Below are 25565 nucleotides of genomic sequence, written 5' to 3'. Positions count from 1 at the left end.
CAGAACAGTGAAGAACACTGCTCCTTGTGCGGGAGAGTGAGTCCCGCAGGGGGCTAAACCCAGCGGGGTACTTTCTGGGACTCTCTGGGACTGCAGACCACAACAAATATGACGAAGAACTACGGAAACTTTTTTGGCGGCCTCCTTAGAGGGAGGAGCCAACACCCCGCCTGCCCTCTCAAAATGGCTAGAGAGGAAGAAAGACCATGAAATCCAGGAGGGTTGAGGGAGAAAGAGATAAACGAGATGAGGAGGAGCCCCACATAGGAAAGTCTGGCAGTGTAAACAGGGTGAAATTAGGTTGGATTTTCAGTTGTGGTATTTCTTAATTTCAGTTATTCCATAACTCCGTTTAGAGAGCAGGACATGGAACAGACTCCATTTTTAGTATGAGATTTGTGAGAATTGCTTTAATTTCCACTTGTGTGACGAGCCTGTTTAACAATGAAAGAAAACACTAGAAACAGAGTTTGAGTCTAAGACTTTGGTTCAGGAGATGTCATTAACGTTAGGTAAGAATCTTAATGTAGAGACACACCCACCCATACATATACACAAGGAGACAGAGAGGAGCTCTCACAGAATCTTGTCTCCCTGGAGTGTGACGTAGGTGTTTCTGTTTGTATATATATTTGCCTGTGTGTACTGAGGAATCCTCTGTGACTATAATGGAGTGTGTGTGAAGATGTGACAGGTCTCACAAGAAAAGGCACGATTCTTAATCCTCAGAGAATGAGGGAACTGGAGCAGACAATAGCACGACAGATATAGAGGAGATGTGCACTTCATGTATTGTGTGTGTGTTCATGTATGTTCGTGTGTGTGTGTGTGTGTGTGTGTGTGTGTGTGTGTGTGTGTGTGTTCATGTGTGTGTGTGTGTGTGTGTGTGTGTGTGTGTGTGTGTGTGTGTGTTCATGTGTGTGTGTGTGTGTGTGTGTGTGGGTGTGTGAACTCATTTAAACCAAGTTGAATAGCCATGTCATTGTAGTCATGGCAATGACCAGCCATCCTGTCCTCTAACGAGCTCTATGTTCGTTAAGCTCGTTAAGAGCACTGTGCCTGATGGGTTGGTTCTGTTGGCACATCCCCCATCCGTTCACTGGAGATGTTAGCTCGGTGCACACACTGCACACTCCGCTACAGTAGCACACAGTGAACTGGGGGCAGGAGGAAAATGGAAGTTCTCATTTCCTTAGAGGATTAGTGAACAAATTGAGTGTTTGTCTGCAGTTCTATACTCACTTCTCATCTCTCCTTTTCTCTGTCTCTGTCTGTCTCTTTCTCTCTCTGTCTCTCTCTCTGTCATATCCTTTTTAATCTATGTAAAGTCAGGGGAGTCATATGTGTGCACGAGTGCTGTTTGCTGTCAGAGCGCGGTCTCCTTTTGATGACCCTTCCTCTGACGCCTGATTGGACTGTAATTGCATTGTGGTGACAAGGTGATCCCAGCGTTCCCAGCTTCTGTTGAGCTCTGCTAAACCTGTGTGTGTGTGTGTGTGTGTGTGTGTGTGTGTGTGTGTGTGTGTGTGTGTGCGCGTGTGTGCGCGCGTGTGTGTGTGTGTGTGTGTGTGTGTGTGTGTGTGTGTGTGTGGAAGGTTTTGGTCGGGGAGTGTGGATGTGTGTATATTTGTGTGGTTTTGTTTGTGTTCTATGAGGATGTTAGGGTGTGTGTGGGTGTGTGTGTGTGTGTGTGTGTGTGTGTGTGGGTGTGTGTGTGTGTGTGTGTGTGTGTGTGTGTGTGTGTGTGTGTGTGTGTGTGTGTGTGTGTGTGTGTGGATGTGTGTGTGTGTGTGTGTGTGTGTGTGTGTGGATGTGTGTGTGGGTGGATGCATGAGTGTCTAGATGAGCACACATCCACTACAGCGGTTCAGCCCTGCACTCAACTGTAGTGTCGTGGTTTTGGTGGGATGTGTGTATATGTGAAAATCATGTAGGTCAGTAAGGTTAATAGAGGCACTGTCATATTTAATAGCACTGGACACACAGTAGCTGTGAAATGACAAATACAGCCAGCAAATTGGAACTTGTCAACGTCAACACACACACACACACACACACACACACACACACACACACACACACACACACACACACACACACACTCACACACTTACAAACACACTTAGAACACAAAATATAATGCTTTCATTATACCCCCAGTACACAATCAGACATGATTCTGCACTTTGTTGTAAGCTCAATAACTACACACACACACACACACACACACACACACACACACACACACACACACACACACACACACACACACACACACACACACACACACACACACACACACACATGAATGCAGTCCACTACCAACCAGTGACCAACACATTCATCATGTGCACAAATCTAATTATGGGCGTAATAGCCTACCAGGGACTTTATTAGGCCTCCTTAATGAAGCCTTTGTCCGCTTGTCCAGCGCATCTCCCTGGCCGGTCCGTGGCTCTGCTCCCCGGTCCTGCCCCATGCTCACTTCCGCATTAATGAGGATGCGTTTGCAAGGCGCCTATGGGCTTAAGGTGGACTGACAATCAGACGCAGGCCCCAAAAGAGGAAAAGATGCTGCAGTTCTCTTAATCTCCCTGACTCTCTCTCTCTCTCTCTCTCTCTCTCTCTCTCTCTCTCTCTCTCTCTCTCTCTCTCTCTCTCATAGTTAATTATAGGAGTGTAATTGGAGAAGTTGACTCTGTGGCATGCGTAATTATTGCTCAGTCTTCTGCAGAAGCATCTCCTGGGCCCCCGGGCGAAGATCCACCGCACCACTAATTCAATTAAGCTCTCCACTTAACGAGCAGCGCAGCCTCTCGGCACGCTCCCACAGCCCCGCCCTTCTGAGCCGCCACGCACGCCCGCTCACCGCTGATCTCAGATCAGGTGTTCCGTCGCGGTCGGGTCTGAAGAGGAGCTCGGGTCAGTGGCGCGGAGAGGGGTTTGTACGCTGGGCGGATCCGTTACAGAGGTCTCTGCGGTTCTGGTCCCAGCAGACTGGGCTGTGCTCGCTCTGGTTCGGCCTGTGATTTCCTGGGGCGAGGCTGTATGGTAATTGACACCACAGGGGTGTGGTTCTGGTTCTGGAGTGTCCTGAGACAGTAGACGGGTCCCAGTCTGCAGATGCATGACTTGCTTGGCTTTGAGCTCTCGCCTTTGTCGTTGACAGTAATGCACAAGCACAGGACAGTCCCACATGACTGACTGTCCCGCTACGGTCAGCAGAGACTGTCTTTGAGTGGACGTCCGGTAGGATTCCAGTGGGACCCCAGTGATGTCTGCTTTTGAATGATCAGCCTGATTGCTTAGAACATTTCTGCCATCTTGAAGTCAGCAGACGTTTCTACCATAGTTTCTCCGGCAGAGACATGATGGACAGACATGATGGACAGAGCAAAAGAGAAGGAATGGAACAGAGCAACAGAAGGCATTTTCTTTTTGTTTGTTTTTGTTTTTGTTTGTTTGCTTTTGCGATGAGAGTTGGCAGAGGTGAGCTTGTTTTCCACAGGAAATGGCATAGAGGCTCATAAACAAATCATACCCTGAAAACCGGGTAGGAAGAACCCCTATAATGTGTCCCATTGGCGCCTCCCAGTGGTCTTACACAGAATTGTGTTCACTCGCCACAACTGTGCTGGGCAAATAATGACCGAGGGATATTTTTTCCTCTAGCAAACTTTTAAGTATTACTTTTAAGTGTTGGTTTTAATTAATTGTATGATGAAATGACAACTCAATGTTGTTTCTTTGTTTGTTCATCATTTTTTTCCACTGAGTACATAGTGTATTTATTGTTTTCATCTCCATATCTCTTTAGATCCTCTCTCTCTCTCTCTCTCTCTCTCTCTCTCTCTCTCTCTCTCTCTCTCTCTCTCTCTCTCTCTCTCTGATTTAATTGGTCTTTGATTTCATTTTGTGAGAAGTCAATACATCAGCTAACATGCAGTATGAGGAGACTAATCCTGTTGCTGTTTATTACCCACATGTAGTGATGCGTTCGCCCTCTGCCCTGTGCTCTGTTGCAGGTATGGAGATATGGTGCCCAAGACAATCATGGGTAAGATCTTTGGCTCTATCTGCTCTCTCAGTGGAGTGCTGGTGATCGCCCTGCCGGTGCCTGTCATTGTGTCCAACTTCAGCCGCATCTACCACCAGAGCCAGCGGGCCGAGAAGCGCCGCGCTCAAAAGGTACCTGATGGGCCGTCGCCTCCGACCTCTGAACTCTGACCGGCTCTGTGGAGCTGGGCTCTGAAAGAGAGGCTGGTGTGAGTGGTACTGGTACACAGATAACAACCCTGGGTCTTATTCAAGCAAACACAGGCAAATGTGGTTTCCACACCACAGTGTGTGATAAACACACACACACACACGCACAGGGACCTGCACATGAAGCCTGAAGACACGTGCTAGGATAGCTCAAATATGTTGTTCATGACCGGGATGGAAGTGGTTTGTTTGGCTGTGTGAGTGTGTGTGTGTGTGTGTGTGTGTGTGTGTGTGTGTGTGTGTGTGTGTGTGTGTGTGTGTGTGTGTGTGTGTGTGTTTGATGTAGTGTATTATCATCAGGTTCCTCTGAGTCGATCGCTCATAGGGCATGCCAGGCATTCATTTCCACCTCATAACAGACAGAGAGAGAAACAAACTGAATGTGAAAAGAGGAAAGAGAGGCTCATGGGTAAAGAGGAGGTCTCGGTGGCCCGGTGAGGAGACACCTGGGGGAGGAGGTGCATGAGAAGGAGTGTAATGTGTGTTCCTGCATCAGTATGCACAGCTGCAGTGCCCAGCTCAGCCATGCTTGGCCCTGATCGCCACACACACACGTGCACGCACACACACATACCCACACATGCACACGTACACACACACAAACACACACACATGATTGCTGCCCTGTCCTTCACACTGCTTTGTGAGCGGCCTGCCAAGCCACAAGAGATACTGCCCTGATGTCTCTATCATCCCCTGAGCACAGACACACACACACACACACACACACACACACACACACACACAACTCAGCCCTAAAATAACAATCTGTTTTTACTGTTAACTAGAGAAACAGAGAGAGAGAAACAGACAAAGAGCAATTGAGAGAGAGAGAGAGAGAGAGAGAAAGGTAGATAGAGAGAGAGAGAGAGAGAGAGAGAGAAAGATGGAGAGAGAGAGAGAGGAGAAAAACAGGGAAAGGTTGAAGAGAGAGGAGGTGTTGTGGTCGATGGAATAAACATTCCTACATGATCATACTTCATATTGAGCTTTCTCTCATTTGGGTGCATGGTGTCCAGCGACACACACACACACACACACACACACAGTGGCCCTGCACAGGCATCGAGCGTCTGGCTAAATGGCCCGTATGTGTTTGTCTGAACAGAAAACCAGGCTTGCTAGAGTTCGTGCAGTGAAGAGTGGGGGCGCTAACGCTTATTTGCAGTACAAACGAAACGGGCTGCTGGCCGACGCCGAGGAGGAGGTAACCATGGAAACCCGGGGTTGCTCGTGCTGGGACATGCAGTGCCATGGCAGGCTGGTGCATGCGGACCCACTCCCCTCCCCCTCGCACCCTTGACCTTTAACCCTTCTGCCAGGGGCCAGGGGTTCGGCAGGGACGCCTCCATCCAAGTGCTTTCGTGGTGTCCTTCTAACTGCCCTCCTCTCTCTCTCTCTCTCTCTCTCTCTCTCTCTCTCTCTCTCTCTCTCTCTCTCTCTCTCTCTCTCTCTCTCTCTCTCTCTCTCTCTCTTTCTTAGCTATCACTGTCTTTCTCTTTCTTTCATTTTGTTTTCTCTCTATAGTAACTGTTTCATTTTCTTCATCCCTCTCAACATCAATTCTCCCATGTGATCACTTGCTCTCTCACACCTAGGTGCCTTCCTGGTGACTGGTCATGTGACACTGGTCATGTGACCTCTGCCCAGAGACCTCTTGGAGATCTCGTCCATCTGCTCCCGACAGGGACTTCCCTCTTCTACTGCAAGCTCTTGCTCCATCTCTCCCTTCCTCCACTCTCCTCCAAACCTTCTGTTCTGTTTTCTTCACCTGCTTTTTACTACTTACTTACCTACCTGAGCTCCATTTTGATAACACGCATTTTTGACTCTCATGGCTGTCCAAACGGGCCTGTGCTTCCTCTTCTTCCTCATCATCATCAGAATGCATCATCGAATCCATCCCATGGAGGAATGAGAATGTCTGAGCTGCATGTCATTGATTGGCCAGCATCTTAAAGTGGGCATGGTGAAGGTCTTGGGGGGGGCGGCATGGTAGGCGGGGCTAGTGTGACGCAGAGGCCGTGCGCAGTGTTGACTGGCTGTCTTTGAGGATGTTTAAAGTCATTTCGTGGACATGCAGTAAACACCGCTACGTTAGTCATGTGACTGCGTCATGTGGAGTCCTGCTTTGAGGATCCAGGATGTTTGGAACGGCTACGGTGGGCCGAGGTTCAAACGGAGCGGACACATTTAAAATGTGATTCAGCAGGTATCACTCATGCTCACTCATATCGGTGTAAGAACAGCACGTTTGAATTTCTGTAGCATGCAGAGCACCCAAAGGTCATGCTAGAGAACCTAAAAGCTCATCCAAAGGTCGCACACACGTCTGCGCACACACACGTCTGCGCACACACTCGTCTTCCTGCACCCTGGCAGTGCTGCGCATTTGAACCGGGAGCCCTGCGTCACGGTGCCACCCCGGAGAGGGCGGGACAGGCGTCCTGTGGCACGAGGCCTGGAGCTGCCGCAGCGATGCGATTGGCCCGGGCCTGCTGTTCCCGTGTCCTCCACTGTCCTCTCCCTGTCCCCGTGAACCGTGATTGGCTGATGGGCTGTCACCTTGTTCTGTTTCTCCTATCAGGCGTCGAAGGAGGCGGGGAAGGCGCTGGTGTGTAAGGTGAACTCCACCTTTGAGACCCAGCATCACCATCTCCTGCACTGCCTGGAAAAGACAACGGTAAGATTGTGTGTGTGTGTGTGTGTGTGTGTGTGTGTGTGTGTGTGTGTGTGTGTGTGTGTGTGTGTGTGTGTGTGTGTGTGTGTGTGTGTGTGTGTGTGTGTGTGTGTCTCGGTGCCTTTCTTTTTCTCCTGTTCTGGCATGCATGAAGCTTGTTTGTGCTCGGCTGATGGATTGATCTGGTCTAAAACTGGCAGCTCTTCCCAAAATGCTGTTTTTCTGTCGTTCATCCTGGACCAGTCTATAGGAAGGAGCTTGGCGCCTGCGATAAACATTATTCACATTCATCATATATGATTAAGCTGAATTGGTTCAGTTCCCTATTTATGTCTTTGAGCCTGCAGCCGTATGTCAGTAAAGATCCCCACAGGCCTGCCAGCCTCCACAGTAAACAAACCCCCGCGACCGGCCGTTTGTTTTAGTGTAACGTGCTCGTCTCTGGTGCCCGTAAACGGATGGACGTCCCTGGAGGCCTTGTTACGCCCCAGACAAAATGACAGTGAGTAACTAGCTCTGCCAGATAGACTCATGGCTCTCCCCTCACGAGCGTGCCCGTGAGCGTGTGCGTGTGAGCTAGCCCCACGCTCCGCTCTTCCTGATCCGGTTTATGCCTCCAGACGACTGAATGGAAAATTCCTCCGTCCCTACTTATGCTCTAGTCAAGACTCGTCTGGGCCGCAGCCAGACATCTGGGACTCGGGGACTTCACCGCCATGTCCATCTCAGATTACTCACATGTCCCCTGTCAGGCAGATCTAGTATCCAGGGTTAGAAATACAGTTCAGTTGTTAATTATGTTCATTTGGAGTAATCTTTTTATGAGTATGGAGTATGGAATGGAATTATGGAATTATGTATGTATTCCTTCTGTATGTATGGAAATATTATGAAGTATTTTTTTGTCCCAGACATCTTAAAGCTGATCTTCAAGTTGAATATCGCTAAGGTCAGATGTCAGGTCTCAGATGTGTTAGAGGTTTGTAGAAAATAAGAGCAAATGCCCATTCAAGTGACATTTCAGTCTATGAAATGAAAACAAATGAGTTGTTCTCTCACTGTCTGTCCATCTCTCTCTCTCTCTCTCTCTCTCTCTCTCTCTCTCTCTCTCTCTCTCTCTCTCTCTCTCTCAGAATCATGAGTTTGTGGATGAGCAGACCTATGAGTCCAGCTGCATGGAGGTGGTCAAGCCGTCTACCTCGCGATCCTCCTCCGTCTCCTCCTCTCCTCACGGCCTGACCTGCTGCTCCCGTCGCAACAAGCGCAAGAGCTTCAACATGCCCAACTCCAACACTTCCACCGGCCGGCGGGACAGCGAGCAGGAGCTCAGTACCATCCAGATCAGAGAGAGGCCGCTCAGCAACAGGTACACACACACATAAACATGTGCACACACACACACACACGCAAATGCACACACTGAAATCCATACACACTCTGTGAGAACCTGAGTAGAGAATGTAGCTAGTCTGATTGAATTAGCCTCTCGCTGTGTTTGTGGCTGAGTTTGTTATCAAGGTGTAGACTGCACTCCCTCCTGCTTCTGTGTTATCAATCAAACTCAGACTGAAGAATGGCACTCCCTAGAGCCCCTGACAACATGCCCTAAACAAGCAGTAATATGCAGGCGTTAGCATGCCTAAATGTTAGCGTGCCTGAACGTTAGGGTGCCTGAACGTTAGCATGCCTGAATGTTAGCCTGCCTGAACGTTAGCGTGCCTTAACGTTACGGGGCCTGAACTTTAGGGTGCCTAAATGTTAGCGTGCCTGAACGTTAGGGTGCCTGAACGTTAGCGTGCCTGAACGTTAGGGTGCCTGAACATTAGTGTGCCTGAACATTAGTGTGCCTGAACATTAGTGTGCCTGAACGTTAGGGTGCCTGACCAGTGCCTTTACAATCCAGACTTGTGGAAAGAGACTGTGGAATGAGGAAGTGGGAACCGTCTTTCCGTAGTGACTCATTGTGCAGGAATTCTATAAGGGTCCAGCTGTGGCACCCACTCGCATGTGTGGTCTTAAAAGACAGCTGGGAAAATCTCTTCCTCCCTCGCTCCCTCCCTCTCTCACTCTCTCTTTTTCTCTCTCTCTCTCTCTCTCCCTTTCTCCCACACCCTCTCTTTCTTTCCATCTGCAGTCGATCCAGTCTGAATGCCAAGTTCGAGGAGACGATGCCGCTCAACTCAGAGCAGCAGCCCTATATCACGGCTGCCGTCATTAGCATGCCGACTCCGCCCGTGACCACGCCCGAGGGCGGAGACTCGGCCAGCTCACCTGACTTCTTGCAGAGCAACATCGTGCGGGTGTCAGCGCTATAGACTGCCGGGAGCGACTGGCCTCGTGTCTCTGTCCCCCCACCTACCCTACACCTTTTTATTCAGCGAGCGGACGCTGGCAATGGAAAGGATGGGAGGGCGCCCCCTGCTGTTGTGGAAGAGGTTCTGCAGAGGGAGAGGCCACAACTAGACCCTTTATTTCAGCTATTTCAGCACAGAGCCCTGTAAGCTCCACCTCTGGGCCCACAAAGCTTCCACCAACGGGGGGAAATGACCAACACGATGCTTGTGACAGTTGCTACTATGATTCTGTTATTTGTTTGGAGTACTGTGTGTCTTTACATTTGTTGTCTTAAGTGGATTGTGTGGGGTGAGCTTGAAGACACAGCAGCAGCTGAGTACATATTTGGGTGTTTTTTAGACTCCTAGTGTTGGGTGTTTCTGGGTCTTTTTCAGTCTATTGGGGGTCCTATATACCATGGTCTTTCTGGGGCTTTTAGAGAGATCTGCTTAAACAGAAGCAGAGCTACTTTTGATACCATTAGTAAAGCTGAGGTGTCCAAGGATGAGCGTGTGCTGTTCTGCATGTGTGTGTGTGTGTGTGTGGGTGTGTGTGTGTGTGTGTGTGTGTGTGTGTGTGTGTGTGTGTGTGTGTGTGTGTGTGTGTGTGTGTGTGTATGAGTGTGAGAGTGTGTGTGTGTGTGTGTGTGTGTGTGTGTGTGTGTGTGTGCACCTATGTGGATGTGTGTGTGTTTAAGACTTAACTTTTTGCATGTTCTGCATTTGTGAGTCTGTCTCTTTCGATTTTGGCATGAGCAATAAGGATGTGTTCATTTTAGCAGTGTGTTTGTATGCGTGCTGTATTTTATTAATTAACACAGCATCTGCTTAAACTTTATCAGTCTGCAGTGAGGTTCTCTTTACCCCATCCACACAGCTCTCACACAACTCAAGGTACAGCGATTCATCAGTTCTTACAAATAAGACTTTGAAAAAAATGACTGAGATACCTCTCTCCCTATCTCTTTCTCTCTCTGTCACTCTCTCTCTGTCTCACTCTCAGTCCCTCACTCTCGCTGTCTCACTCTCGGTCTCACTCTCTCTTCCCTTTATCTCTCAGTTTAGTCTTTTTTCACACCTTGGTGTAGCAGGGTTGAATGGAGAACTGGTAACACACTCTGGTAATAGATTTTAAACAGCAGGACTATACAGGTGTGGTTACCCATAAAAAATGGGAATCATTGGACAATGGAACTATTTCTGGAAACATTTTACCACACTTGAAGTTCCCTTAAAGGAAAAATCCCAGCCATTCCATTTGTACTGTTGAAGTTTCCAATAAACTGTGAATTCCGTGTTTTCTTCCTTCACTGTCAGTGTTAAATTCCCAAGACTGTGCGAACGTGGTCAAAACAGTCCAGCTCACTGTAGCTGAAAGTGGTTTCTCTTTTCTGGTTGTGTTTACACTGCCTTTGACTGTGCCCAGGTCAGACACTCTGAGCAGTGAACTCCACTTCCGTCTGAATCCAGATCTGATTAAGGATTGCGCAGGAACAGAATGAACGATATATGCTATTGCCTAATCGGACCATTAATAGAATCAGCATATCACAGTTATCTCACACACGGCGTGTTATTTTATAAGTGCTACCACACCACTCCTACTCAGTGTCAAATATCAAAGGAGGCATATTCATCAAGCCCCTCTGAGTCAGAGGGATGAATTAGGATCATATCTCTCCTGTGTCTCCGCTCAGCCTCTCGGACTTGAATTAGCAAGATATTTGCATATAGTATCAAAGAATATTTTTTTCATGTACTTTTCACTGATGTCAGTGATTTCTTATGCAGAGGAGTCACATGAATACCAGTGTCAGCCTGATCAACACATACACACACAAAAACACACACACACACACACACACACACACACACACACACACACACACACACACACACACACTCCTATCACTAGCTACTGTTCCAAACCATTATTGCTTGACCATGTGGACTTATGCAACAATGTTCTTTTTGTAAAAACATGCTTTGTATTAAAAGGGATATTGAGGGGGGATAGAATCATACAAAAACATATTTTTAAAAATCAAATTGTGTTGATTATATATTATAAATGTCATTTCAGATGTACAAAAGAAAAGAAAAAAGACTGTACAAGAGACTTGCTAGTGCACTTGTGTTGTAAATTTGTTCTTTGGTGTAGTAAATATTTATCTCAGTTCCCTGTTTTATTGCCACCATGATGGATGGACAATCCCGCGTCCTGCTTTGGAGGTCCGGCACTCCAGAATGAGCAATTGTGCTTCTGTCTTTTTGTTCTTTTCTTCTGTTTTTTTGTTTATTTGTTTTTGTTTGTTTTGCCCATTTTAAAAAAGAGACAAATGTGTGCATGTGGTGGCGAAAGACTCGTGCGGTGTTGCCATGGAGATGACTGCTGTATCCATTTCGGACTCCAGGAAGGATTTTAATGCCCAGAGGAAACTCACTTCCTGTTTGTGAGGTTGTGTGAAATGACCAGGATGACCGTACTGACTTCATTTGATTTTGTTACAGCTTGTGTTGTAGACATTACAATATGACTCATAAAAGAAAAGAAAAAAAAAAAACATTTCAGTTGTTTAGTCCGGTGCAATGTCTATGGATAAATAGAAATAAATCATTGTTCCAGTAAATACAGATAACTACAGCTGTTCTTGTCCTTTGGAAGAAAATTCATGGAGATTATTTTTTGTGTTCAGCAAGTTGCATTCTCCATATTGTCATGGAGATGCACACAAAGTGTTGTAGAGACCACCATAGCAAATCCACTTCAAGGGACATATAATGGAGTTGTTTTGTTTAGATTTTTTCAAATCGTACAGTTGTGTTGACCACAGTGAACCTGTGGAACCTCTGGTTAACTGTCTGTAACAGATAAAGCCTAAATCAGCATGGGCTGTCAGGACAGCTGCTATAGGTGTCCCTCACTACTGGAGTGCTGATAATGGAGGCTCTAATCAAATTCCCACATACCACATGTCCACCTCTGTCTCTGTCGCGCACGGACATGTCCACCTCTGTCTCTGTCGCGCACGGAGGTAAAGGACAGGGAGTGTTTGTCAGGACAGGACACACCCGCTGCAGGAATGTGGGGAAATCCAACTGGGTGTGCAGATTGTGTCCAAATTAGCATATTTCCCATCAGACACTAAGTAATTGAGTCTGAAGGTGGTTTTAAAGAGACATTACATCAAGGAGAGTAGGGGGGCGCACATTGAGGAAATTGAAGCAGGATTCTGACAGGCTGCAGCTGTCTATTTGAGGCCATGCTATTTTTACTAAAAGGTGAAAGGTTAATAGTTTGATTTCCTGCAGTGGTTCATTTTACCGTATGCTGACGCACTGCAGGAAGAGGTGGGGGAGGGGCGAGCACGAAGCCGCATGCAGACCACCGCCATACATGCGTGTGAGTTAACACCGGTATGCCTTCCCATGGGGCCATGCTTCTGTTCACATACTCATACAAGGACATCCTGACATGCCGTAGCACGCACAAACACACACACACACAAACTTACAAATACAATTACATCTTCACTAAGAAAGCACAAAGTAAGAACAGCACCTTGGTATATCTTTCTACCACAGACACATACACACACACACACACACACACACACACACACACTCACCATGACCATGAGCGGCATTATAGCTGGAGGAGTGCGAGTTGTCAGCAACAAAAGAGAACAGTGTGTCTTTTGTAAGCTTGTTTGAGTGCTGTGCTGTACGCCTCTGTCTGTCATAAATCAAATCCTTCACATTGCCAAGTGGTGAATGCATAAAGCAAAAAGAAAGAGAGGGAGAGAAAGAGGGAGAGGGGGGAGAAAGAGGGCAGAAGTGTGCTGCAAGAACTCTTCTCAGGGTTGCCTTCATTTCCAAACTCCTGTTTATTTCACATACACTTACATACTTTCTCTCTCTCTCTCTCTCTCTCTCTCTCTCTCTCTCTCTCTCTCTCTCTCTCTCTACCTCACTCATATTAAGAAACTGCATTCAGTTTTATTTCAACAGTAGTTCGTTTTGTGTGCGAGTCAGGCCACATCCACAGGTTTCAGCGATGCTGTGAAAAACTGCCTTGGCACCTTTAGCTCTCCGCACCCGTGGCGGATGTGTGGATTCCTCCGGCGTTACTGTCCAGCATCGTGGGAGCTCAACCCTTCACAACCGCACATATGTAAACAGAGTGGCCTCCATCTCCCTCGCTGCCCTGGGGGGGAGGCCGGCAGTGGCCCAGGCTTTACAGCAATGTTTGGAAAGTCCGGAACGCGGGGATGTTGCTTGCCGCTCGTCAAACTATTTATGAGATGTTTATGGGGAGTGAGTAGGCTCAGCAGCCTGGCGTCTGACGCTGGGGGCCGTGCCCATATATGGTGGTTCAAACTGATGAGTCGCTTAAAGGTTCAACACAAGGAGATGCTAATACGACGCTGTACTCGTCTCGTGAAACATGCCCGTGGCTACAAGGCAGAAACAACTGAGAACACCAGGGCATGCTGGGAATTCCGCAGTCCTTTTCTTGCGTCTGCTGTTTTCTGCTGCTTCAAGGAATAAAATTTCCGTCTGGAGCTCCTCCTGGGGTTAGACCATTAAAAGCACATTGCAAGCTACGTCTTCAGAGCACTTTCAACAAACACACATTAAGCGATAAAACTTCTGATTGTAGAATGCTCTGTAATCCACACACATGCGTACATTATAGCTACGGTCTTCTTATAAAACTCCGGTCCTAAGCCTGTGTTCATCCTTTAAATATATAGCCTTTTGTAGCCAGTCACTGTACCGTTTTACAGTGAAAAATACAAGCAATTATAATTATATCACAGTGCTAGTGAATTAAGACACATAGAAAAGCATCCCAAAATTAAAGCTTTGGGCAGCTTACATAGTAGACATGTAAAATCATACAAGACATGTCTTAAGACTCAAATGCGCGTTTGTATGTGTGTGTGTGTGTGTGTGTGTGTGTGTGTGTTGGCCATAGCCTTTTCAGTTTAAAAAGTCAGCAAGAACACCACATCATCTTCAGCATCTTCTCAAAACTAGCAGAGTTTAGCAGTTTCCGGGGAGACAGTGGGTGTGGCCAGCATAACAGAGCGGCTGTCTAGATCACACTTCCAGAGCCGGTGTGTGACTGCCAGGGTGTTTGAGGAGGAACCCAGCTGCATGCATGCATGTTTTAGAAGCAGAGGACATCTTGAGGAACCTGTAGCCCCCCAAGCGCAGCGGCTCCGTCTTGAACTCCTCCGCAGCCACACCAAGTGTGATGTGTTCCTCCTGTAGGAGGGGAGGTGCAGACCCACCCTAAAAACCTCTCCACTGCTACCGGGCAGCTCCGAGCTGGCCAACTCGCCCCATAGAGCTACAGATGCTATGGTGGTTGCTAAGAGAGCTGCTCCATCTCAAATCGGACATGTCCGCTGAGAGGCGCTCTGGGCCAGGCCTCTGGTGGACCTGGGTGAGTGTGCGCAGGCTTCTGGGCCTCCTCAGTGGGGCAGTGGGTGTGAGCGTGCTGGGCAGGGTCCGGGGGCACTGGGTCAGGGGGCTTGCGGTCGTAGTAGAGGGCCCAGAGCAAAGTGAGGGTGAGAGTCATGGCCAGAATCTGGGTCACTCCGATAGAGACACCCAGGAACCTCAGAACCTGCAGTTGCTTCGTGCCTCGAATAAAACTGTAGATCTTAGGACCACAGCCCTGTGAAACACATCCAGAAAACACGTTTATTTAATGTAACAAACTCCAAAGACAAACAGATGAAGTTCTTCTACAATTATGTTTTGCTGGTCTACAGAATCAGCACATCAGAACAATGGCTGTCACAAAAATATGTGAGCAATGTAACCCTCATCCGCTCTGCTTGTGTGTGCGTGTACTGTACGTCTGTATGCGTGTGTGTGTGTTTGCACTCATGTTCATGCTATTTCCTGTGCTGTTGGAGAAACGCAGTGGCACTGAGAGATTTGTGCTTCAGCGTGCGATGCCTGATAAAGGCTCTCTACCAGCGCTCACCACGCAGGAGGTGCATGCAGGCCATGGCAGCCATGAAACAGGATGTTGGCACACACAATGTTTGGAACCCAAATGGATGTATGTATAGGGGTGATCTCACTCAGCCCCTGTAAGAAGAATGTGCAGATGTGTGTTTTGTGAGATTACAAGTGGGAAAGAATGTGCCTCTGTGTGTGTGTGTGTGTGTGTGTGTGTGTGTGTGTGTGTGTGTGTGTGTGTGTGTGTGTGTGTGTGTGTGTGTGTACAGCTTTTAGTATTTGGCGGACGCTCTTATCCAGAAGTATGAACTCAGTATGAAGTATGAACTCATGACTGAGTGTGTGCTCCCCGGGAGTGACCCCCACATCCTAGCTCCTAGTAAGGGAGTGACCCCCACATCTTAGCTCCTAGTAAGGGAGTGACCCCCACATCCTAGCTCCTAGTAAGGGAGTGACCCCCACATCTTAGCTCCTAGTAAGGCAGTGACCCCCACATCCCAGCTCCTAGTAAGGGAGTGACCCCCATATCCCAGGTCCTAGTAAGGGAGTGACCCCCATATCCCAGGTCCTAGTAAGGGAGTGACCCCCATATCCCAGCTCCTAGTAAGGGAGTGACCCCCATATCCTAACTTCTAGTAAGGGAGTGGTGACAGAGCAACTCACTAAGGTGATATTCTGTTTTCTAACACCATCTCTAGTAAGAAATCTTTACCTTCACTGCACACTCATCTCACACTGACAGCACTATCTAATCTCCCATTCACACACACGCACGCACGCACACACACACGCACGCACGCACGCACGCACGCACGCACGCACGCACGCACGCACGCACGCACGCACGCACGCACGCACGCACGCACACACACACACACACACACACACACACACACACACACCCTCTGAGCCAATGGGAGTCTGGTCTCTTCACTCTTTTCATTTAACCCTGTTCGCTGTCAATTCAAAGAGTTCTTTATCTCTCTTTTCAGAGATATGCTGCATTATAATTACTTCCAACAAAAAGAGTTACAAATATCCTTGCAGTCAAATCTCTCCTTGAGAATGAGCTGCCTGAGGCTATTGAACGTTCTCTAATTACTCCAGCCTACATTTCACCTGAGGGGAGGGTTTCCCTAAAAGTGGGCGGGCTGCCAGCCTGGCTCACCTCCTGGTACAGGTCAATCAAGTCACCGTAATGGGCGTGGCGAGCACAGCCTGGGTACTGATTGGAGCAGCAGGAATCTGGTGGCCACTCCATCTCTGTCATCTCCAGCCAATCCGTGAAGTAGATCACCCCACAGCATTTGAACTGAAAGTAGAAATTGAGTAAAGAGTCCTCTCAAACTTTGGAAATATTAGTCAGAATGATACCCGAAAAGCCCCACACTTAGAAACACAAGATTCATAGCTGTCGTACTGAAGCGCTTTCTTTGGTCCGCCACTAAAGGCTGAGGCTTGGGCAGAGGAACTAACTTGACAGGCCAGAGCACAAAGCCGTTTGCTACAGGGAAACATGGCATGGCGGGCCTCGTTCAATCACAGTGGCACTGTCAGTAGTGCCCTTCGCACCATCACTCTCATCGCAGTACCTCGGTCTGGAAGGAGTTCCAGGCGTGGGTTAGCCATTGGTAGCGCTGCAGGCCATAGTTGGGCATGCGAGACTTCAGACTGATCATGTCAGACCTCTGCACTGATGGCTACACACACACACAGATAGAAAGAAATCCATTATTTGCAAGCTGTCCACTGCTTTAGTGATGTATATCAGTACAGTAGCGCTTAATTCCTGCTTAAGTCTTCACCCTTTAAGTTTGAGGCAAATGAATAATTCATGTTTGGTGGATGAAAGTCTCTCTCACGGCCAATTATTCACCATCGAAGCAGTAAAATATCCCATTTTTAACAGTCTCTGCCTTTACACTAACAGGCCCCTAGAGCAGTTAGCAGTAAAATGTCCCTTTCTTAACAGTCTCTGCCTTACACTGTCAGGGACACGGGTGTGGTGAGGTGGCCCTAGGTGTGGGGCGAGACCCTGGATGTATGCTTCACTGACAACCTTCACCACAGGGCTGATTCAGTGTTTCTACCACCCAAAGTGTCTTATCTATCCCACCACGTTGGGGGGGGGAACAGGGTAGCTGGAATTACTGACAGCCACGTAGCGTGGAGATGGCCGGAGGGCGGGGCCTCAGTAGAGGGGGCGGGGCCTCAGTAGAGGGGGCGGGCAGATGGGCCTGCTGGGATAATGTTGCAGTGCCAGGTGCAAAAGCACAGACTGCTGGCGCATGGGCGGATGCATGTGCACACACACACACACACACACACACACACACACACTCACACACACACACACACTCACACACACACACAAACACAATCACAAATCAGGTCACTTTTGGTCGCACCTCCACATCAGTACACATCAAAGCTATTCAAGGGACTTTGGGTTGCTGATAAGATCCTGGCTTAGAGGAGTGTGTGCAGGTGTGTGTGTGAGGCTGTGTGTGCATGACTACACCTTAAAGGTGGGGCTTATCTCCACTCTGCTTATTCTAGCACTGACCAGATGTTACCTGCAACCCCCTTTCACTCTCCATCTTAGTGATCAAAGCCATCGGCTATGCAGATTTAGACCGAGCTTTGGCTGAAGCTTGTTTCACAAATAGTGTGAGAGGACGTTAGCATCATCGCCCCCCCATGCCCCCTCTATGACCCCGCCCCTCCCACCACCCCTTAAGGCAAAGTGCTTGGCCCAGGTCTTTGAACTCTTCCTAGTTAAGATTAGTCCCAGAAACCTGAGCCAAACTCCACCAGCCCTGAGAGATCTCTCCTACACTTTGTGTGTGTGTGTGTGTGTGTGTGTGTGTGTAGTGTTCCTCACCTCCTCATATGTCCACACTCCACTGGCCAGCTCCACACAGAAGATCACCAGGAGACTGCCAAAGTACTAGAGACACACACACAACACAACACACACTGCAGTGAGATCATACTGTATCATTTTTGAAAGAAAGAAGGGTTATCTGTCCCTCAATAGACTCCTCGCACATTTTGCATCGATGCTCGTCATGACTGACGGATCAGAAGACCATGACTTTCACAGAGAACGTTTGGACACATTTTCACACCACACTTCACACAGACTCAAACACCCACAACTGCCCAAACATTTGTGTCCTCCATGGCAATAATGGAGTCTTTCTCTCTCAGCCCTCCAGCATGAGGACACACAGCCACACTGGAGCTTTATTAAGATGAATGGTAACGCCAGGGGATGTTAGCTAGTGAGTCAGGGGAGAAGCCCTGACGGCTTGTTTATTGAGATATTAAACATTTGTGTTAAACAGATGGCCATTCTGTTGCTAGGATTCGTTTGCCACTCCACTTGACACACAAACTCACTTGCGCAGAGATTAAACATGCGTATATTCACACATTTTCATATGAAGTCCAACGCACATTGAAAAGCTTCATCTTGTTCTATATCTCCTCCATCCTAACAACCCCAACAGCGCACTCATGCTAAGCTGGATGATGTGACCTTTTAACCTGTAGAGCATCTCTGTCACCTGCTCTTGTGTAGTTGTGTAGAAAAGTGATCTTGCAGGTGAGAGAATTACCATTATTATAACGAACATTTATTAGTCATTATCTCCAGTACAGTTCAAAGATCTTATCAGATCTCACTGTTCTGTCTCACTCTCATACTTTAAAAAACATACAAAATGGTTAAAAAGAAAAGTCATGCAACACTGCTCCAAATGCATCTGCTCTTCTGTGCTGATTTATGCATCTCCAGTGAGCTAAACTCCAAGCACAAGGGAAATTATGAATGCTGGCTGATGTGGGGCTGGTGTGGGGCTGATGTGGGGCTGGTATTGGGCTGGTGTGGGGTTGATATGAGGCTGGTATTTGGCTGGTGTGGGGCTGGTGTAGGGGCTGGTGTGGGGCTGATGTGGGGCTGGTGTGGGACTTGTGTGGGACTGGTGTTGGGACTGGTGTTGGGGCTGATGTGGGGCTGGTGTATGGCTGGTGTATGGCTGGTGTGGGGCTGATGTGGGGCTGGTATTTGGCTGGTGTGGGGCTGGTGTGGGGCTGGTGTAGGGACTGGTGTGGGGCTGGTGTTGGGCTGGTGTGGGGCTGGTGTGGGGGCTGGTGTGGGGGCTGGTGTTTGGCTAATGTGGGGCTGGTGTGGGGCTGGTGTAGGGCTGGTGTGGGGCTGGTGTTGGGCTGCCTCCACTGGACCTCAGCAGGCAGCTGCTCTCCTTACAGCAGTGTGAAGCCACAGTAGAGCCGGTGGAGAGACGCTCTTACTGGGAATTGTCAGCTAACACCTGCATGTTCCTCTATGTCACCATGCCAATACGTCTCCCCAGCTGGCCCTCCCCTCCTGTACACTCAAAGACACTGTGTGTGTGTGAGAGAGAAAGAGAGTATTCTTCCTGAACGTCTGTCAGTCTGTATGTGCACATTCTGTATGAGTGTGTGTGTGTGTGTGTGTGTGTGTGTGTGTGTGTGTGTCCTTTGCTGAATTCCCCGTTTTCTGCGTGATGCCGGCTGGTGAGCAGGGCCACAGCGTAACCGTAGCGACTCTTTGTTCACCGGGTCGTCCCTGTGTGGCCGGATCGCCTTACCCATTGTGGCGGTGCGAGATAACACTGCAGTCGCGCAGCAACCCGAGAACAGGTGGGCCAGGGACTGGAGTCTCCCCAGGAGGTGAACGGAGAGACCTAGAGACCCAGAAAGAAGAGGCGTCCCAGAAAACGGGCCCCTTGTCTGGGTCAGCAGACAGGACGCCCCTCCCTCCCCTCCAGTGCACCTGTGAAGCACAGTAGCTTCCCCCGCACACGCCTTCCTGTCCGAGGGCCACGTTTGCTCAGAGCTGCGGCTGAACACAGATGGGCGGCCTGCGTTCTTGGGGAGTTTAATGGAGTGTATGTGCAGCCTACATGGATTGTCCTGTTTGATTTTTCAACCCCCCCTCGCAGTACCATAACTCAACAAGTCAACAATGCTCGAAATGCTAATCACATCCCACAAAGACACACAAACTCTCACAATGGATTTGTGGGCGGACCCCAATTTGGCTGTCCTCGCCTGTCCATCACTGTGATTGATGGGTAATCCCGAAGCTGTAGCTCCCAGCCCCTCTCTGTGTACCTTTGAGATTTCAGTGCTCATCACCCAATCAGCCAGAGGGAACTGCTGCGAACGATCAGAAATGCTTCTAGCAGCACATCCTGCCCACTCCACAGCCTGTGTCCCCTCAGCCTGTCTATCAGCAGGTGGTGACCATCAAAAACGGACAGTTCCAACCTTTCAAAACCACGCCAACCTGTATCGCCCCCTAGTGTCAGAAGTAAGAACTTGGATACAGACACAGGCAATGCAGCCAAAAGACGGAGGAGAACATCTCCAGTATGAGGGGGTTACGTATGCCGTGGTAACATCTCCACATCTCCAGTATGAGGGGGTTACGTATGCCGTGGTAACATCTCCACATCTCCAGTATGAGGGGGTTACGTATGCCGTGGTAACATCTCCACATCTCCAGTATGAGGGGGTTACGTATGCCGTGGTAACATCTCCACATCTCCAGTATGAGGGGGTTACGTATGCCGTGGTAACATCTCCACATCTCCAGTATGAGGGGGTTACGTATGCCGTGGTAACATCTCCACATCTCCAGTATGAGGGGGTTACGTATGCCGTGGTAACATCTCCACATCTCCAGTATGAGGGGGTTACGTATGCCGTGGTAACATCTCCACATCTCCAGTATGAGGGGGTTACGTATGCCGTGGTAACATCTCCACATCTCCAGTATGAGGGGGTTACGTATGCCGTGGTAACATCTCCACATCTCCAGTATGAGGGGGTTACGTATGCCGTGGTAACATCTCCACATCTCCAGTATGAGGGGGTTACGTATGCCGTGGTAACATCTCCACATCTCCAGTATGAGGGGGTTACGTATGCCGTGGTAACATCTCCACATCTCCAGTATTAGGGGGTTACGTATGCCGTGGTAACATCTCCACATCTCCAGTATGAGGGGGTTACGTATGCCGTGGTAACATCTCCACATCTCCAGTATGAGGGGGTTACGTATGCCGTGGTAACATCTCCACATCTCCAGTATGAGGGGGTTACGTATGCCGTGGTAACATCTCCACATCTCCAGGATGAGGGGGTTAAGTATGCCGTGGTAAAATCTCCACATCTCCAGTATGAAGGTGTTACGTATGCTGTGGTAACATCTCCACATCTCCAGTATGAGGGGGTTACGTATGCCGTGGTAAAATCTCCACATCTCCAGTATGAAGGTGTTACGTATGCTGTGGTAACATCTCCACATCTCCAGTATGAGGGGGTTACGTATGCCGTGGTAAAATCTCCACATCTCCAGTATGAGGGGGTTACGTATGCCGTGGTAACATCTCCACATCTCCAGTATGAGGGGGTTACGTATGCCGTGGTAACATCTCCACATCACCAGTATGAGGGGGTTACGTATGCCGTGGTAACATCTCCACATCTCCACAGCCGAGACTGGTATGCAGCTGGGCTTGGTTTATCTTTGACTTTCAAAGTGTAATGTCTATTAACACAAATTCAAACGGGCACCCAAAGCACCTGATGATTGAGGGATTTGAGTGTGTGCAGCCTATACCTAATCTTGTGTGTGTGTGTGTGTGTGTGTGTGTGTGTGTGTGTGTGTGTGTGTGTGTGTGTGTGTGTGTGTTTTATCAGAAATAGAAAACATAGATTTCTCAGGACTACTAGGGTCAATGTTCGGGTTCACTGAAGTTTCAGACAGTCTGTAGTTACAGTAATACACAGTTAAGTCTCCCCATCTAGCAACAATAAACACATTGCAGGTGAATGTGTATGCATGCTGTGTGAAAACCAAAGAGCTTGAAAACGCTTGAATCTGCACGGCCTTCCCTTCCTGCCGCTCTTTGTTTCGGGGACACAAATGCGCGTTCCCAGAGGGAGACGTACCCAGGACAGGAGGAGCAGATTACATTTCAGTGTGCCACAGTAGCCCACCATGGCCACGATGATTAGGAAACAGCACACTGCGATGACAACAGGATGGACAACAGGGGAATATGTCAGGACTGCTGCCTCCTCCAGCCTGAGAGAGAGAGAGAGAGAGAGAGAGAGAGAGAGAGAGAGGAGAGAGAGAGGGAGAGAGAGAGAGAGGGAGAGGGGGAGAGAGAGAGAGATGGAGAGAGAGAGAGAGAGACGGAGATGGAGAGAAATAGCAGTCATTTCTTTGGCAGTTTTTTTGTTTATTTATCAATCCATCCTGCCCTCCACCCCTCCCCCTCCACCCCCTCCACCCCCTCCATCCTCCTCACTCACAGGACATTTTTATTAATCCACCAGTTATGAGTAAATAGTGATTACACTCAGCAAGAATGCAAGCCTGCAAACTCTCTCTCTCTCTCTCTCTCTCTCTCCCTCTCTCCATCTTGCATCTCAATGATACATTAGAATATCTACCAAGGGAAGATACCAAGGGAAAGCTGCATTTGTATGTCATGTCTAATTATAAATGACTGTGTTGGCCATTTGGTGAAGGATAGGTGTGAACCCCCACTGCGCACGCACACACACACACACACACACACACACACACACACACACACACACACACACACACACACACACACACAACCTTCACCCATCTTTTTTCCTGTCCCTTCTTTTTGCACCATGGGATAACTCTTTCCTGAGAGATGTCCCTAACAGGCCTCAAAAGCACACACACACACACACACACACTCCCTCTGTACACACGCTGCTGTGAAACTGAAACACCGCTCTCTGCTGCTGTGTCATTACGTCCTCATTTGGGGAGGTGAGATTTTTATTGCTGTAAAATGGTGTGTCAGCAGGGCTGGAAGACTCGTTGGGCTGGGTACAATCACGCCAAAGGTCTCGCAGGTCCTGCTCCTTCCCAACACTCACCTGGGAGCGCTGAGCCGATTAAACGACATCTCCCCACACTCAATCACACCTCCTTCACGAGAAGGGCTGCCTTCTCATTTTGGGTTATTGACAATTATCGCCGGGCCTGTCCCTGCCTCGGGTGCTCTGAGGTCAGTACAATCAGTGACTCCCTAGTCTCTGTTCTAAATCCTTCCTTACTGATCAAGCACTTAGCGAAAGCCCGCTGATCTCAGATCAGGTTTACATCTCTCTATAGTTGCATTTCTAATATCAACAAGACTTCTCGGATACATTTGCTATGTAGCCCCACTGACTAAATAATTAGTAGTGCCGGCCTGTTCGTTCAAGTGGAAGTAGAAATTGTGTTGATGTGGAATGTGGGTGCCATCACTGGAGCGTTCTGGACGCTCACACTTGCCCGTTCGGAGGCCCTCACCTGGTGTCAGCGGTTAAGGTGAGCACATTGTTCAGGTAATCCCTAAGCCAGGCGGCCACTCCCAGCACACACAACGCCATGAACTGCGGGGGTTGGAGAGCACACATCCTTAGATTGGGAGTACACAAACACATAAACATGTACATTTCAGACACTCCCACGGACCCTCCAACGGGTTCGTGAGCCTCGCAAACCCTGTTTGGTGTACTGTTGTCTTGGGAACCTATTTGTGTCCTCGGGAATGTTTGACTCGCTGGGATATGAGTTGCGCGGGTTGGTTTGCGCGCCCGATGGCATTCTTGGTCCCCAAAACAACACCCAGCGCTTTTCGCATTTAATTCCCTAAAATAGTGCATAACAGAAGGCCAACCGTGTTGCACGACCACGGTTAGGACCGTGGTTTCCTATACATATATCTCTAAGTCGCATTTCGTAGGGTGATTGTTGGTTTAGTTGGCGCTTGGCGGCTGCGTGTAACGTGAGCGCTCGCTCGGCCACCTGCTGCCGGTCTTGGACGGTCTTGGACTTGGTCTTACCCAGAAGAGTAAATTGAGAGCGTAGAGTAGACAGCGCAGACACGTTACCGAATCCTCCCGGGCCATTCTGAGCGCACCAACTGTTCGGCAGGATTCCTCATTTTATCTTTTGCCACCGTGACCGCATATTCCGCTGGGGATTAGAAGAACTTTGGAAGACGCAGAACTCCTTCGACGATCAAATAGTTTTGCGAGACGCATGCAAAATGAGTGTTATCGGTCCAAACGTACCGACTCGCGCTTCCTTCACCGCATCCAGAAAAAAAAGTCCAGAATGTCTTGTTCAAGTACGTTATATCCGTGGGAAGTTTTCGGAAGCATTTGCAACAGGTGGTTTGCAGCTCTCCAGACCCCGAGGAAGACGAGGCTAGCGCGTGATGGCTCTGGTACACATACCCAAATCAATCATCGCCTCATTATCTCACAGCAGGCGAGAAACACAGAGTCGACAAACAGCTAACAAAAAACGCAAAACGGGGTTTTAAAACAAGAATTACCACCTTGCACTCCACCGATCAGTGTTAATCCATTCTCCTTCAGTACAGCACAAGCCGAAAGAAGAATGACCTAAAAGCGCGTTTTTACGCAGCGCTAAGTGCGGTGGGGTTCATAAGTGGAGCGTGTTCAGACTGTATGCAGCCCGGTCCGAGGATATTCGCAGTATTCCAGTATAATCCAAGTTACGGATGCTGTTGTGCGTTTATGTTGCTGCCTGCTCGGGCTGGGGTCGGTCCGGCGATGTCAGCTCCACTTCGGCATGTATGGAGCTCGGAGAGTACACCCGCTCTCGGCCAAGTGTCATCCGGCCAGACCCGCCGGGTCCTAAAGACGAACTCAAGACTAATTGTGCGCCGGAGACAGCTGGAGTTTCAGTGAAGGGGGGGGGTGGTTGTGCCGGCTTTCGCCTCCCAGAGATCGTTTGCAACGGGTTAAGAGGTCAAATCTGATATGTGTATTATTGTCCGAATGAACTAATTAAATCTCCTGTTCTCCGCGGACAGGAGGAGGGGGTTATGCTCGTTAACGCAATCCTGACATACTCTTAGGATATATCTTTTTGGGAAGGGAGGTAGCTGAATTATTAAATTTAATAATAATTTTTTTTGGACTGCTTCGTTTTTTTTGTTTTTTTTATAAAAGCCCAAATGATTCCTGTACATACCATTGTAGATGTGGTCAGGCCAGAGTTTGGCAATTAGCAGCAAAGGTGTTTTGAAGACTCTCTAAAACTATCCCGGATAGACAGTTCCCGAGGCTGGGATTGGGAACAACTCCAAAAGCTTCCGTGTTCACGAGTTTCCATGTTTCAATCCCAGCAAAACTGATATGACCACAACTTTTCAGTAGCTGAACGTTAGTGGAAGAGT

At 48.7% G+C, this 25565-nt stretch overlaps 2 protein-coding genes across 4 annotated transcripts in view; one reads left to right on the top strand and one right to left on the bottom strand.

Moving 5' to 3' along the window:
• The window catches only part of kcnd2 (potassium voltage-gated channel, Shal-related subfamily, member 2), a 94342-nt gene extending 83766 nt beyond the window's left edge, over positions 1–10576 (top strand). The window contains exons 3-7 of one of the 2 annotated variants that reach the window (XM_077005157.1): positions 4026–4188; positions 5375–5473; positions 6854–6949; positions 8080–8312; positions 9081–10576. In XM_077005157.1, the coding sequence (XP_076861272.1) occupies positions 4026–4188; positions 5375–5473; positions 6854–6949; positions 8080–8312; positions 9081–9261 (772 nt within the window). In that variant the 3' untranslated portion in view covers positions 9262–10576. The remainder of the gene's footprint in view (positions 1–4025; positions 4189–5374; positions 5474–6853; positions 6950–8079; positions 8313–9080) is intronic. The other variant, XM_077005158.1, reaches the window with a different exon arrangement.
• A 544-nt stretch (positions 10577–11120) lies between these two features.
• tspan12 (tetraspanin 12) lies at positions 11121–25042 on the bottom strand. Of its 2 annotated transcripts, XM_077005160.1 has the most exons (8): positions 24430–25042; positions 24199–24331; positions 23663–23745; positions 22270–22405; positions 18146–18211; positions 16854–16961; positions 16430–16573; positions 11121–14968 (listed from the first exon to the last, which is right to left on the bottom strand). In XM_077005160.1, exons 2-8 carry the CDS (start codon positions 24262–24264, stop codon positions 14660–14662), a joined length of 912 nt encoding a protein of 303 aa, XP_076861275.1. In that variant the 5' UTR covers positions 24265–24331; positions 24430–25042; the 3' UTR covers positions 11121–14659. The 2 variants fall into 2 exon arrangements, with proteins under 2 accessions (XP_076861275.1, XP_076861274.1); XM_077005159.1 differs by having other exon boundaries at positions 24199–25042.
• Between the last annotated feature and the right edge of the window lie 523 nt (positions 25043–25565).

Source organism: Brachyhypopomus gauderio, chromosome 5 (assembly GCF_052324685.1).
Source record: "Brachyhypopomus gauderio isolate BG-103 chromosome 5, BGAUD_0.2, whole genome shotgun sequence".
NCBI lineage: Eukaryota > Metazoa > Chordata > Actinopteri > Gymnotiformes > Hypopomidae > Brachyhypopomus > Brachyhypopomus gauderio.
This window is presented reverse-complemented; position numbering and strand designations above follow the sequence as displayed.

Bases quoted from the DNA above. Each gene is read 5' to 3' on its own strand.
- tspan12 (XM_077005159.1), bottom strand. From the start codon at position 24,264: ATGGCCCGGGAGGATTCGGTAACGTGTCTGCGCTGTCTACTCTACGCT. The intron at 16,574-16,853 runs GTACTGCGATGA...TTCTACTTTCAG, and splicing joins GGAACTCCTTCCAGACCGAG to TTCAAATGCTGTGGGGTGAT. The intron at 14,969-16,429 runs GTGAGCCAGGCT...TGTGTTTCACAG, and splicing joins TGATTGACCTGTACCAGGAG to GGCTGTGGTCCTAAGATCTA.